Here is a 15,582-nt window from a genome sequence, read left to right as displayed (position 1 = left end):
TGTTTTTGGAGCGACTTCAGATAACGGTCTCCTGCTTACAGAGTTCGTCTTAAAACACAGGGCCATCGTGGCGTGAGGTCAATCGCAACGCCCCCGTACATTCTCTAGTACTCCGGACTACAGCTGCTCCATTTAGGGGCATTCGGTTTCCTGGCAAAGCAGCGCGCTGGTGTAGGCGTGCCGAAGAGAGAGACGCGCTCATGCCTCCTGCCTCAAAGAGCCCTTTTCATCTCTCCCCCCCCACCCCCCGCAGGACGACAATGTGCCATTAGCTCACTCGCTCACCCCCCCCCCCCAGAGATGCTGTGCCAGCACAACAAGCGGCATCTGACACCAAGCACCACTGCAGGGCGAAAGAGCGCCCGAGGCCGCGCGCCCGCACATACACACGTGCGCCCTGGACCTCCACGAGGCAAGCAGCCTGGCTCCGGCGGCCCCTCCAATCGCCCCACGCGCGCTGCCGCTCGAAGCTTTGGGAACACCCTGGCAGCCAATGGCAAGGCTTCCTGCGACAGGCCACGCGGCCCCAAAGGCTGCCAGGGGCTTGCCCCCTCCCTCCCCGCCTCCCCGGGTCTTCCCCCGCTCGGCGGAGGGCATAGCGCGAAGTGTTATGAAAAAAGCCAGCATTCTTGAGGCAAGTTCTTGGGCCGGGCTGCAAAGCAGAGCCTTCCGTCCGACGGCTAGAGCAGGCAAGAGGCAAGCAAGAGGTGAACCTCCGGCCGTGCTTTGTGTGCTTTAGGCGAAGCAAGGGGTGGGAACGGGCCGGGGCTTCAAAAGTAAGGGGTGGGGGTGGGGGTGGCATTAAAAAAACAACAACTGCAAAACGGTGGGGACATTTGCCTTGAACTACCATATCCCATGTGCAGCACAGAGCTGTGGCCTCCCTCCATGTCGCTTCTCCACATTGGAAATGGACATTTAGACTGTTGAATTTTAAAAATATCAAATTTCAGGGAGCAGATCAGGTAATTTGCAGCTGAATTCGAGTGGGTGTGGAGGAACCGGTATCATTTTGTTCCCTTTCCTTGTCCAGGATGTTGAAGGCTATAAAACAAGTTTTCTTTTCCACTGGGTTGGAAATGCCCAAATGGACGGCGTTGCCAAATCAGGTGAGCGGTGATCCTGTATCTCAAATTGAACTCTTGCTCCTGCAGTATGGAAGAGCATTGTGTAGGATTAAAATAATTCCTCTCATTATAAACTACAAAGTTCCCTCTGGAACCAGGTTGTAAGGACAGTGGTTAGGACCTTGGAGCACATGAGCTGTTCCTGGAAGCAAATGCCACCTGGAAGCCATGTGGTCCCGTCCATAAAGTCTGCTGTCCAAGTTCTAGAGCATGGATAGACTAGACAGGTGTGAAAAGATGGTGCTAAAGTAAAGGAACAGGGCACTTCTTCTCCAACAGATTCAACAAAATAACCTTTTCAGAGTGATAAGGATATCACCAGATGCTTCATATTGTTGGCTTCCCTTATGTGTGTTGACAAATGCAGAGGGGCTAATTGTATAATATCATTAGCTAGGAATAAATTCTGTTGCATTCAGTGAGCCTATTCGTGGTAAATATGTTTAGGACGGAGACGTAAATTTAATTAAAGTATGATTTTTCAAGGAGATTAAGACATCTACATTAGGCTATCAATCTAATGTAGATATATATGTCTTGCTATTATTTTGAAGAAATGATATTCAGATCCCTGTTTAAATCAGTTTAAAGATGCATTTGAAGACACTTCATTGAAAAATATTCAATATGTAATAAGCCACAATTTAAGTATTCCGTTATTTAGTACTGTACTGTGAATATTTCTGGAAAATGTAACAGCATGTTTAAAGATTCCTTTCCTTAAAACATCTGAAATGCATCTTTCTCAAGCTGTAAACATCCATGTGCTACATGTTAACTTAGCATTAAGTTTAAAAAATATTTTTTAACATTTTAGATAGTCAGCATATAGGATTACAATAATCACCAAACCATTGTGGGAAATAAGATGTATCCATCACAGCTAAACAAAAAACCTTGGATTTTGAGCTCATTTAGAGCAATATTTTAAAGGCTATTTGGCGATAGGTCTTCAGCTTTAGAAGATGATGGATTTGGGAGCTGACAAAAAATAAAAATGTACCAAGAGGAAGGCTAGATCCTGCGTATGGAGTAACAGCCAGCCAAATCTTTGCCTGTTGTCCACAAGCAGAGAATCTCCTAGTAGAATATTACTACATTTGAGCTTCAAACTTATGAACGCTTCCTTGGGAATAAATTAGGGTTCTAGCTGGCTTGGAAAAATGTCTCATCTTTTTAACAGAGGTTTAATATTCAGAAATGGGCAGCTGAAGATCTTCATAGTAACTCCTGCCGATCAAATTATATTAAAGTGAGTCAACTGAGGGACCAGTTTAAAGGTTGGCAATACGAGGAATAAAAGTTATACCAAATATTATACAACAGACTCTGTTTATTTTAATGAAAAATAGCCATAAAAAGTAAAGGTAAAGGTATCCCCTGGGCAAGCACCGAGTCATGTCTGACCCTTGGGGTGACGCCCTCCAGCGTTTTCATGGCAGACTCAATACGGGGTGGTTTGCCAGTGCCTTCCCCAGTCATTACCGTTTACCCCCCAGCAGCAAGCTGGGTACTCATTTTACCGACCTCGGAAGGATGGAAGGCTGAGTCAACCTTGAGCCGGCTGCTGAGATCGAACTCCCAGCCTCATGGGCAAAGCTTTCAGACGGCTGCCTTACCACTCTGTGCCACAAGAGGCTCCTAAAATAGCCATGGGCTGCTGCAATTAAAATCAGATGTTGTATATGGGTGTGTTTTTAACCCTTTCCCCTCAGTGTTTCCCATGGAATCTCCAAACTGTGTTACATTCATGTAGAAAGGGGACTTTTTGCTTTTGTGCAGCCACAGGTGGAAAAGAAGCTTGTGGGAGTATTTTGAGCAGGGAAATTATTACCCTTCCTCCCCGCAAACTACTCACTGTAGTATACAAAACAGTAAAATAAAAAACCAGGAGACTGTTGTTGTATAGCTGCTATGTCCTGTTCAGCCCTAAGCCTTTATTTCTGAGTATGTGTGGGATCAAATGCAGCAACACAAAAAGATTTGCTGAGAAAAGTTACTGGGTTTGGGGATTGGTAGGAGTGTAAAAACAACCAGTTTATATTAACAGTAGTCTGCACATGGCTTCCCTTAGTCTAGGGTGATATGCTCTTTATTATTATAGCGCTGACTCCTTTTAAAGGGTTTCTTAATAAATGTACAGAGTTCCTGTCTAAATATTCTTGATTTGTCTGTGTGTGAAGGCTTCTGATTATGAAGTTCGACAGTATGAAGCAGCCAAATGGGTTTGCACATCTGTTAAAACGATGGACTGGAATGCAGCTATCAATACTGGTTTTACAAAGCTCTTTAACTATATTAAGGGCAAGAATGAAAAAGGTATGTTTTTGCTCTTTTTAAAAAAGTTAAGTTTCCTTGCTCCAGGAATTAAACCATAAACAGATATATCCAAATTTCATTGTATATACTTCTGAGCAGTGTCAGGTTCTTTTCTACTTTTAAAATATGATCCAGTATCAGCTGTGCAGTCCTCACATCTAATTTACTCTGTAATAAAGGCAACATGTAGCCTTATAAATAACAAATTTCATGCTCACCTGGTTTGGGTAAATGTTGTCCTCCTGTGAGTACCTGGATGTGAAAGTATATTGCTTCCCAGCAAAGGGGGTTGGCTGCTGTTTTGTGTTCCCAGCAGCTGGTGTGACAGCTGGGAATCCATCACTGTTGTTGCCCTACTGTGCTCAGAGGAAAGACAGCTGGTCCCACAGGGATCCACTTCTTGGAGACCCAGAAGCCACCCATCTCCAGAGATCAGCTGTGGTATCTGGAGATGAACAGGCCATTCTGATGTCTTCCGTTCAATCACTAGTAAGTTGTTACAGCCAGTGGAATAACTTTAACAAGAACTGTTTTGTTATTGATTTATTAAATTCACACCCTATATTACAATTAAGATACTCAAGATTTAACATGCCAATAAAGGTAGTGGTGGTGCTTGAAAATACTCAAGGTGACTGACAAAAATCAAAGATTTGTGAGAGAAGGGAATGGCAGAAATAAGTACACCACATTTTCAGTTGGTAATAGGTTTTGTATCTGTGGTGAAACTCTTACTGTTTCTTATTGATTTAAAATGTATGTTCTGCCTTTTGAATGTCTGCAAGACAGTTTGAAAAATCTTAATCTAAGTCTACCAGTGTTTACTATATTCAGGGCACAATCAGACATTGCAGAAGAAGGACCAGCATAACAAAGAAGAGCAAAATTTAGTTCCTCAGAAGACCAGCATTAAAAAAGGGTTTGCTTTTTTTAAGAAAGAAGAAATTAGCCTTGGTAACACACATGGATTTGAGTGAACAAGGTGTAAGGTGTACCATCTCAAGTCCTAGTACAAATAACCAAAGTTCAGATTTGGCCTTTAATTTCAACAGCCCTTAATACTAGCACATATTTCATCCCAAAACTCTCTAGGGCCAGTAACTATGTTACTAGTCTTGCTAGTAGCCAGCAGGCACTCTTAGAAGCCTGGACTCCGAAGGTGAATGGACATGTCAGAAGAAGAAATTGAACATTAATCGCTATTTACATACTACTTATAATAAGAATTACTTAAACACTTGCTGTCTATGTTGTTATATAAATGCAAAGGGATTGCTTGTTATGGCAGTTTTTGCTGTGGTAAGTCCATGGTCATAGCCAGTCAGCTATAGATTCTCTACTGGCCCATGCAATCTCTTATGGTGTTGTATGGCAACTTAGTAAAAATCAATTTCCCTATGGAAGAAACCTGACACTGAAGACAACTAAGATCTGAATATTGAGCTCACTGGATTTTCAAGCTGTGCTTAAAATCTTGACTGCACATCTGAAAAATGTGCACAATTGCATACTCAGGTTCAGTTCTGACCATCTTGTGCAGAGTCCCTTTTTTAAAAAAATGCAAGGCTGTGTTTGGGGTAAATAGGAAAGGTTAGTAACATAAGAATCTAGTTGGCTGGGATCAGGAACATTTTCACTGAACATGGTGCAGGCAGCTGTAGAAATTCATGGCAGTGTCAAACACTAGAAACAATACTGAAATCTAGACAGCAGTTCTGAATATCCCCATGAAGGTTCCAGTGAAATACTAAGTTCTTAACTGTTTTTCCTAGGGCATTTAAATGGGCAAATCTCTAAAAATGCTGTATGTCTTTTAGTCTGGTTGGGTCAGATCTCCCTTGACAGCCATTTTGTTGTCCATGTCTCTTTTTCAACACTGGTGTTTATTTTGTACTAATGTGTTGCGTGCTGCACCAATATGGCTGATATTTCCTCTTTTAGGGATGAAGATAGATATGACTGCTCCAGTCACATGCTATGTTGAGCCTGGTGCTGGCCCATTCTGTGAGTCTATCACAACTGTGTCTTTCTACTTGCCGTCAAAACAACAGGCAAATCCACCTAAGCCTTCAGAGGCTGATGTCTTCATTGAAAACAGGCCAGCAATTACTGTGTTTGTCAGGTAAGCTAAGCACTATTCCACGTGTGTCTACAAAATGCAGATTATAAATCTATGTTGCATCCAGTTTGGTGTAGTGGTTAGGACCTTGAATAAGAAAGAGTCAAACCACAGAAGCATCATGCTTCTGAAAAACAGTTTTCAAATAGCAAATTGTGACAAGAGCCAGCTTGGTATAGTGGTTAGGAGTGCAGACTTCTAATCTAGAGAGCCAGGTTTGATTCTCTGCTCCTCCTCCACATGTAGCCAGCTGGGTGACCTTGGGCTTGCCACAGCACTGATAAAGCTGTTTTGACCGAACAGTGATATCAGGGCTCTCTCAGCCTCCCCCACCTCACAGGGTGTCTGTTGTGGGAAGAGGCAAGGGAAGGCAATTGTAAGCCGCTTTGAGACTCCTTCAAGTAGAGAAAAGCGGCATATAAGAAACAACTATTCATCATCATTATCCTGTGTAGGGAAGGACCAAAATAGATATCTCACTATAGTTGTCGATTACTTTCCTCTGTTTGTTCTTAATACATAGCAAGCCCCAACCCCCCGTGTTTTGAAAGTTAATGGTAGCTAGCTACTTTGTGATAAAATAAATAAAATTCCATGGGGGAAAAAAACACAATTGCTAGGTAATGTTGAGTCTGTCTCTAAAGATATTTTAAGTTTGGCTGCCACCTTGTGGCTATTAAAGTATATTGTACAGTGTATTTTTAATCAGAATATCAGGAGGTCCTCCACAAAAAGCTAAAACGAGAAGTTTAAGAAATGTCATAGGAGTTTAGGTACTTTATTGTCATTTACGTTGCTACCTGCCCTGAGTGTTCAGGAAGGGCAGGCTATAAAAATAAAGATGATGATTAGGTAGTAAAAAAGGCAAACTTTTTCTCTACTCCATGTCCCACATTTTTCGCTCATCTCTGAAGCATTTGTTTCAGATCTTACTGTGCATTCCACTATGCAACTGTAACTGTTGTGCACCTATTATACTGAGTAACACTTTTCCTAAGCCAGGAACTGCACATACACAACTTCCTGCTGCTTCTGATCTTCCCTAAAACTAGTCTCAAAGTCCTAAATTGTCTGGGACCAATGTATCTCTGGGTCTGCCTCTCCTATTCTGCCCCCCAAAGAGCACTACAGCCACTGGATCAAAACTTGTTCAGGGTCCATGGTCCCGAAGAAATGAAATGGCTTCAACCAGGCTGTGGTCCAGGCCTAGTGGAATGCTCTGCTGACTGAAATCAGATCCCTGAAAGGCAGAGCTATTATGCCAGGCCTATGGTTGAGGCCAGGAATACAGCTCTATAACATCTATTTGGCTGGCCTCCCTTGAAAACATCCCTCAAAGAGAAGCTATTAGAACAAGGCAAAATACAGCACCAATGAATACCCTCCTTAACATTTAATAATTAATTGGCAGACAAATTTGACTTTTGTTTATATGTAAAATGTGATTTTTAAATTCTTCTATTTTATGCACTGATGGTACCCCATCCTGAGCCTCATGGGAAGGGCAGGATAGAAAAATAAAGATCCATCCATCCAACTATTCTATCCACCTGTATTGATTTCCAGCACACAAGATGAATAGGCTGAAGCTGCAGAATAGCAGGCTGGTTATGTCAGGCAGCAAATCAGCATGTCCATCAGTGTGCAAGGGATGCTTCTGAAGAGGAAGCACGCACTGTGCTGTTCCACTGAATGTTTTAAGTCTGTTTTAAGTCTGTCTCTTCACAGAGAGGTTCTATATTGACGCCATTTACAGAACAGTGGCAGTGCTTTTTTGAACCATGGTTATGCAAATTATAGTACAGATGGGTAACCCTGTTGGTCTGAAGCAACAGAACAGAGTTTTAGTCCAGAGACACTTTTGATATGAACAAAGTTTGATTCTGAGGATAAGCTTTTGTCTTGTATCAAGTGTTTATGTACATGAAAGCTTGTACCCAGAATGAAATTTTATTGGTCTTAAAGGTGCCACTGGACTCAGACTGTTTATAAAGTTGATTCACATATCAGTGGTAATGCACATAGTCGGGGACCGCCTCCGAGGGTTGGAGAGAGCCGGCGGCCCGGCCACCGCCGCTGCTCGCAAACGTGCATGCGCAGTTGTCGCGCATGCACGTTTTTGCCACTAGGTGGCGGTAACGCGCATGTGCAGAGCTGCCGCGTGTGCGCGTTTTCACCAGCAGGGGGTGCAAACACGCATGCGTGGAAGCTCCACGCATGTGCCTTTGCGTCGCTGGCATGCCGGCGGCCGTGCCTGCTTCTTCCCCCCCTCTCGCTGCGGGGGGGAGGAGGAAGGCGCGGCCGCTGGCGGCCCGGTACCATGGCCTTTGCGGCCCGGTACCGGGGCGCGGACTGGGGGTTGAGGACCGCTGCACTAGATCATTACAATACCTATGCATACAACCACCACATCCCATTCTGCATATAGACAATTAATGGGAAATGCCTTTAAACACCTTAAAATTAATATTTAAGAGACTTTCCAGCTAACAGTAGTTTTGAGTACGGATTTTTATATGACCGGTCTAGACTAGATTTTGCTTTTCAGATAGCCTTATGTTAGTAATTTAGGAGGCACCCTTTACTAAATATAAACAGAATTTTTATTTGTTGCTATTTTCAACAGATCCTTTGGAGGATTTGCCAATGCCAAAAGGAACCAAGAGGAAATACTGGCACTTGTTGAAAGTTTGAAGCGGGATGGCAAATGTTTTCAAGAAAAGGTTTACTACACTGCTGGCTATGACAGTCCATTTAAATTGCTGAATCGACACAATGAAGTTTGGCTTATCAGGAGATAAAGCCCCAGTACTTAAGTCTTAAAGTCTTAACATTTAGTTTTTAACAAAGTATAACTTTTAGAATAACAGATAAAGGCCTCATTTTTGTTTTATTGTTTTTTCCTAATCGATTTTCCTTTTTTTCCAACTATATATATTCTGTGGCCTGAAATCTCTGAGAGATGATATGGAATAGATAAAGAAGAAGAGTTAGTTCTTATATGCCGCTTTTCCCTACCCGAAGGAGGCTCAAATTGGCTTACAGTCACCTTCCCTTTCCTCTCCCCACAACAGACACCCTATGGGGTGGGTGAGGCTGAGAGAGCCCTGATATCACTGCTCGGTCAGAACAGCTTCATCAGTGCTGTGGCGAGCCCAAGGTCACCCAGCTGGCTGCATGTGGGGGAGTGGGGAATCAAACCTGGCATACCAGATTAGAAGTCCACACTCCTAACCACTACACCAAACTGGCTAAAAGAGATTACACAACTTTCCATCAAAGTGACATACAGAATGGATGTGAAGGTTATGCTTTGTGTAACTGAATTTCTCTTTTTAGAGGAAAATTTGTGTTCATATAATCTTTCAATTTAATCAAAATAATTACATGGATAATGAAAGTAATGGATTGCCTCCTGTATTTCCCAAGCAACTTCAAGGCAGGAGCATCCAAACCCCCATGTCAGATATAAGGTATAGTTATCCCAAATATGGCCCATGGCATCCCACATTTCACAGGGTTACTGAGTAATCTTTAAGGATATGAAGAATTTCCCCATTATGTCAATTAAAGGTGACTGACGGACTGGCCATGGGGCTTAGCCATTATACACATCACTGAATTGTGTAAAAATCTTTTAAGCCTATACATTGTGATTACAGGTAACTTACCAAAGGTGCAACATCTAATTAAGGAAAAATTAGGGGTGAATTGATTTGTGGGCAAGACCTGGGTGTGAAATTTGGCTCTCTAACCCATTTCAGTTGGCATTCTTTTCCTAAGGATTGCTGCTTATATTCTGTACGGTGTTCTTTAATGGAAGCCATAAAAGTATGACTGATCATTAAGCCATCAAATGGGGCATAAAGCAATTCAACTAGTCAAAGAGTTGTAAAGGAGCCGACCAACAGTTTTTTTTATTATTATGAAAAAAGGAACATTTGATACCAATGATCATTGATGCTTTGTCTACATTACATGCAAAGCTTCACAGTTTTTAAAGACTTTTACCATACAGCTCTTATATTCCTTTGAAAAGGGGCCTGTCACACACACACACCCTTGAAACACTGAAAGTTCAGCCACACTGATAACGCTGCATGTATAATATGACACATAGTGAGCAGTCCTTGCACTTCACCTGGAAAATATGACATTTGTCGCTTGGTTGATTAAAAGATGGGTTACAGGAGAAACTATTGGTGCTGCTGCTAATTGCATAGTCATATCTAGCAACTTTGCTCCTTTCTGTCACCTGAACTTGGCAGATAAACTCTGCCAGGGCTGTCTATTACAACAGTGGTCCGCAACCCTCTGGTTGCCACGGACCGCTGCTCCGGAGTGGCAGGAGAGGGCGGCCCGGGGCCCCGCGCGCGTGCGGCAGCCCCAGCGCAAACGCGCATGCGCGGCAGGGGCGCAAACATGCCGGCGGCCACGGCTCCCTCTCCCAGCCCCTCCAGGCTGCCAGCAAAGCGGCCGCCAAAGCGGCCGATTAGCTTGCCGCTCGGCAAGCTTCTCTTCCCCCCCCCTCCCGAAACAAGAAGCTTGCCGGGCCGCGAGCTAATCGGCCGCTTCGGCAGCCGATTTGCTCGCGGCCTGGCGAGCTTCTTGCTTCGGGGGGGGTGGGAAGAGGGAGCTGCAGCCCGGCGCCAAGGCCTTCACGGCCCGACACCGGGCCGCAACCCGCGGCTTGGGGACCACTGTATTACAAGAGTAAGCTCTCAGACAGGCATCATCTTGACCTGCCCCATTTACTTAGAGCTGGCTTACACAAAGTCTTGCCCACAATACATAAGTATGCCTTTTGTACTAAACAGGACCCTTGATTTTGAGAATATACATACAACCACTGGCAGGCTGCCTGTGTTTATGGGCTGACAACAGGGGATACTAAATGCTTTTATTTCTTTTATGTACACACCTCACTGCAAACAAATATTGACCTTTATGTTTCTGAATTGCAAAGCTAATGGCTTTCAAAATTTATTTGCATTAGCATCTGAAACATTTAGTGCTAACGTTTGGATCCATAGAAAACATACTGAATCTTCTCCTGTTTCTCACTGAACAGAAATTATCAAGTTTGTTCGCTGCACATGGTTGTACTTTTCAACGGTTATTATAACTATATGCCATGCTTTTTCAAAGATTAGAATATCTTTTCCTGCTAAAGGTCTCACAGGATTCATTTCACTAAACATCAGGCCTGTTTTTCTTTGCTCTGGTTTGAGATATAGGGAAAGGTAGAATAGAAGGACATATATTAGCTGAAAACAGAATGACTCCATGCATGTTTAAAGAAAATTTCTAGAGATAACCCAGGATGGACAGGGAAAAGTATAAGATGTAGGATAATGTCAGAGACATTTGATGCAACATGGTTTGTCACTATTCTATTAGATAAAATCTTGCATAGGATACAACTCCCCCTTCTCCTTCACACAAACTGATGCGCTCATGGTTTCTTTTATAGGCAGTACTAGAATAGTAACATTCGCTTGATAAGGTTTAAAGGATTCTTTTAAATCAAAGATTAGTCAGCAAATGTACATATTTTTAACAAATCGGGGTAGGTCAATTCCTATTGACATAGTCCACTGGAAATGTGAAAGTGGACACTCAATTAAAATATATTTATACTTTAATTTATAAATGCTTTCTACAATTAAATATTTATAACCATTTTTCTAAGCCTGTTCTGCTTATCTGTTTTATTTGGTATTCAGTCTCTGACAGTTAATGAAGACAGAGCAGCAGAGAAATGTGATATTAGAGTCCCTTAAATACAAAATTAACTTGTTTAGCCCTTTCCCAGCTATTAATAAAACAAAGTAGGAGGAGAACAGCACTTCTACAGTGTCTTCCAAACTGTGTGAACAAGCCTGGCATTGTCTCCCACACACTTCTGCTGTGCTTGCGTGGTGGTCACTGCAAGACTGGACTGCTTTCTTTGAATTAAATAGAAAAAAATGGAGAGAACACTGTTTTTTAAATTTTCAACCTTTAATTTTCTCAGAAGTCTTCATTGTCCTTTTGCTGTGCCAGTAAAAAATTCAAATTCTTGTATAGGTGTTTAAAACATGGAGTATTTTCTTCCCAGAAACCCATTTTTTCCTCTCTCCTAACAGCAGTTTATTTATTTCATTTATTAATTGCCCCTTTCTGGATCCAGGCTCAGGATAATCATGTTGACCCAACCCCTCCTCCCAAAATGGCCAGTAATGGACCAGGGGGAGAGGCCCCAGGTGGGCATGTTCTGAGCTATGCTTCCCAACCATATTCTGCATGATTGCACCACTTCTGGGGTTTCTCAAAGCCTGAAGAGTGTTTCAGGGGTTTCTCAATGGTAAACAAGTTGAGAAAGGCTGAATTGACTCATGCACAGATCCAGGAGACATCCTTTCTGAGAGGTACTACTGTGAAATTGCTTCAGTCACACCTAGTGCAGAAGGGTAGACTTTCCCCCAGAGGCTGTACACAAGGCCAGAAGACTAAATCATGCAGAGGCATTGCAGTCACCTTCCCACGGATTGTTACTTTGGGCTAGGGAATTGCTGCCTTTGTTTTAGGGATTTGCTGAGTGGAGAGGGAAAAATGCATACTGAATTGAGCAATTTAGGAAAGTTGAAGTTCAGTATTAAAAACCTATAACATGTTCTGCTAGACATAATAGTTGTGATCCGGAGGCTCTGCTGTACATGCTGATCTATGCACATGCAGGGACATTCTTTTCTGCAAGGTAAAAAAAATGGTATATGCAACAGGAAATGTTTGCATTTTCATAAAGAGGGTTTAGCTTAAATAGAGAGCTGGGTTAATTGGCACTGGCCTTTTTATCCCCAGTGTCCCTGAATTTTAAAAAGTCATCTACACGTTATTCGATTTACATTTTGATATTTAGCTCTTTAATTTTTTCCTCTGTAACATCTATGATTGATCCACAGTGATACTACCTTTCCCCCACGATATCCAGGAGTGGATATAACTTGCTACATTTGAGAAAACTGCTCCCAAAGACCCCATATTAAGTGCAGATGTTTTGCATTTTGCCAGATTAACCCCCTCCCCTGCGCCCCCAATACTGACGTAGCAAAGCAGTCTGTTGCCGATTGGTCAAGGTGTTAGTTCAAAGACTATCTGGTTCTTGTTTGTCATTCCCTCCCAAGTCCTATTTTTGCCATCATTTTTAAAGTGACTGTGCTCCAAGCCCACACTTCTTTGTGCCAAGATTTGCCTTTCGGTTTGTCTTTCCCCTGTCGTTCTCTCCTCCACCCCTTGCTCAGGAAAAGAAAAATAAACAAGCAGCCTTGTACTTCATCCCCCCCTTGCTTTGGCCATAGAGTCAAGAGACAAACAGGAGGAAATAAATGCCTCTCCAACCTTGTGCTCCTTCAATGCCGGCTGGAGCTTCGCAACTGCTATTCCCCTCCCCCCTCTTAACTTCACCAATCAAGTGGAGAGAGCAGCCATTCAATTAAGTGTAGAACGCAGTCTGTTTCAATTTGGGAAAAAGGAAGAAGGAAGACCTGGGTTCAAATCGATCTGAATTCAGCAGGTTAGACAATCAGGGTGTGTGTGTAGAATCAGCCCTGTTTGGAGGGCTGTGAATCGTACCAAGTAACTTTAGTCCATTGATGTGTGTGTGTGCGTGTGTGTTTATTCCTTTTGATTTCAGTAGGTCTTAGCCATGGGTACTTGAGCAGTATTCTAAAATCCAATTAAGAGAAAAATTATTAGTCTGTATGTATGATTTGATTTCATGTGATGTTTCCATTAAACTGATAGTGAGAAGGGAGGAATCTGTCCAGGGGTCTGTGGTTGCTTTCAAATCCTTTTCTCAATGTGAAATTATTAAGCCAGTCTCATTGGCTCTAATTCTATCTTTCTTCCTCCAAGCACACCTTTACTCAAGTATAGAACTATCTCTTGACCAGAGATTTCCCATTGTAAATGTACCAAAATGCTGTGGTTAACTGCAGAACCCATGGTCTCTTGTCTGCATCCAATACTGATGACACCTTTTGTCTGTTTGTATATAACTTGAGAAACCAGTTTTTCCCCAGTCTGTGGCTAAGTATAACCCTTTATTTATTTTCATTTCTTAATATGAACACTGGTATGAATCCAGACTCTGTACAATTGCTTACAAACATTGGCAGTCAACCAAATTATTAATCAGAGTATTATATGTAGTGCCATGGCCTGGATAGCCCAGTCTTGTAAGACCTCAGAAGCAAAGCAAGATCAGCTTTGTTTAGTATTTGAAGTCGTGGGTTCTGACATAGATGTAGGCAGAGGCAAGTTACCTCTGAACATCACTTGCCTTGAAAATTCTACAGGGTTGACTGCAATTTGATGGCACTTTACACACACATACACCATATTTAAGCACAACCCTCTGAAAGTAGATGATAGTCCAGCACCCTCTACTAGACATCAGAAGCAGCAGTAGCTGAATCTCTGTCCACAAACCAAGACTTCTCTATTCCAGACTCAGAGATGATTTGTAATCTTAAGAGCTCCATGCATCGTTAGAGCCTTTACTATTTTCATATATAATAAATAAATAATAAGAATACTAGGGTAACAAAACAAAGTAATACACCCTTTTAACTACAAATCTTAATTTCCTTTGTAAGGCCTAGGGGATCTCAGTCCCCTAAATATTCTTGAAAACCTTATAGTAAATCAGCCTGTGGCTAAACGTAACTGTCATCTTTTGAAGAAATATTTTCAGTTCTTGAATCTATGTCAAGACTTGAAGATATTTCAAGGATTGTGTCCATAGCAATCTCATTTTCCTTTTATTCTAGTAAAGAGAATAAGAGAGATTATGTAACTAAAGCCTAACATTTCTCCATTGTATGTTTTACTGCTTAATCACCTGCATTAAAGTACTTGCTGTTGAAACCTGATGATGCTTATGCCCCTTTGTAATTTATCCTTTTGATTACTACAGTGTTTATTGATCACTCAAGATTGGAGTGTGTGCCTGTGATTTTATCAAAAGTGGCAAACCTGTGGACAAATCCATTTCTTTATAGAAATAGGAGGGGGCATAGATGATTGATTTCAAACTACAAAACCAGTTTGGCCTCCCAGACTTCATGCCTACATCCTTTATGTTATTTTAAAGATAATTTTAATTCAAATGTTTGATTTCAGATTTTGTATTTTCAGCCATTGCCGTTTCAATCAATAGTACCATTAAATCCATGGAACATTTGTTGTGCTTAAAAAATATATGAATCTTTACATTTATTGATATATAAACATAGATATTAAACAAATTGTAAATACACTAATTTAGATATTTCCAGATATTAATCCATGGAACATTTGTTTAAAATTGCAAACCATCTGTCCTTGAACTTATCATTATAATGAAACATACCCAGGGCTCTATTCATATGTAATCCTCTATATATGATTTTATTTCTACAATAATCTCTCAGTGCCCCTGCATGTGCCTCTATCTTCATTTTAAAGTTAGACTTCCTGAAATCCTCCCATACAACATTTCCCTTAGGGTGAATTTTAGACCTTTTAAAAAAAGAACCATTAGACTTTAATACTTGCACACTTCTACCCATTTGTATCCACAAGGTTCAACTGAAGTAAATTTAATAAATTATGTTAAGTTAATTTTGGAGAGCCTCTTGTGCCGCAGGGTGGTAAGGCAGCAGAAATGCTGTCTGAAGCTGTCTGCCCATGAGGATGGGAATTCAATCCCAGCAGCCGGCTCAAGGTCGACTCAGCCTTCCATCCTTCCAAGGTCGGTAAAATGAGTACCCAGCTTGCTGGGGGGGTAAACGGTAATGACTGGGGAAGGCACTGGCAAACCACCCCGTATTGAGTCTGCCTGAAAATGCTAGAGGGCATCACCCCAAGGGTCAGACATGACCCGGTGCTTGCACAGGGGATACCTTTACCTTTACCTAATTTTGGAGATATGGTTTAGCCCAGCTACAATTATTAAGTGCATTTCTGATATCCAAGTTATGAAAATGTTGTTGA

General features: G+C 41.9%; 1 protein-coding gene across 1 annotated transcript; it reads left to right on the top strand.

The window, feature by feature from the left end:
* Positions 1-397: 397 nt before the first annotated feature.
* On the top strand, positions 398-14,790 carry HEBP2 (heme binding protein 2). The gene is made up of 5 exons (XM_077351525.1): positions 398-707; positions 1,034-1,109; positions 3,311-3,446; positions 5,388-5,568; positions 8,192-14,790. The coding sequence occupies exons 2-5, from the start codon at positions 1,035-1,037 to the stop codon at positions 8,364-8,366; spliced, it is 567 nt and encodes a 188-aa protein (XP_077207640.1). The 5' UTR covers positions 398-707; position 1,034; the 3' UTR covers positions 8,367-14,790.
* Positions 14,791-15,582: the final 792 nt, after the last annotated feature.

The sequence above is a fragment of the Paroedura picta genome, chromosome 1 (genome assembly GCF_049243985.1).
Source record: "Paroedura picta isolate Pp20150507F chromosome 1, Ppicta_v3.0, whole genome shotgun sequence".
Taxonomy (NCBI): domain Eukaryota; kingdom Metazoa; phylum Chordata; class Lepidosauria; order Squamata; family Gekkonidae; genus Paroedura; species Paroedura picta.
The sequence above is the reverse complement of the archived record's forward strand: the minus strand, read 5'-3'. Positions and strand labels throughout refer to the sequence as shown.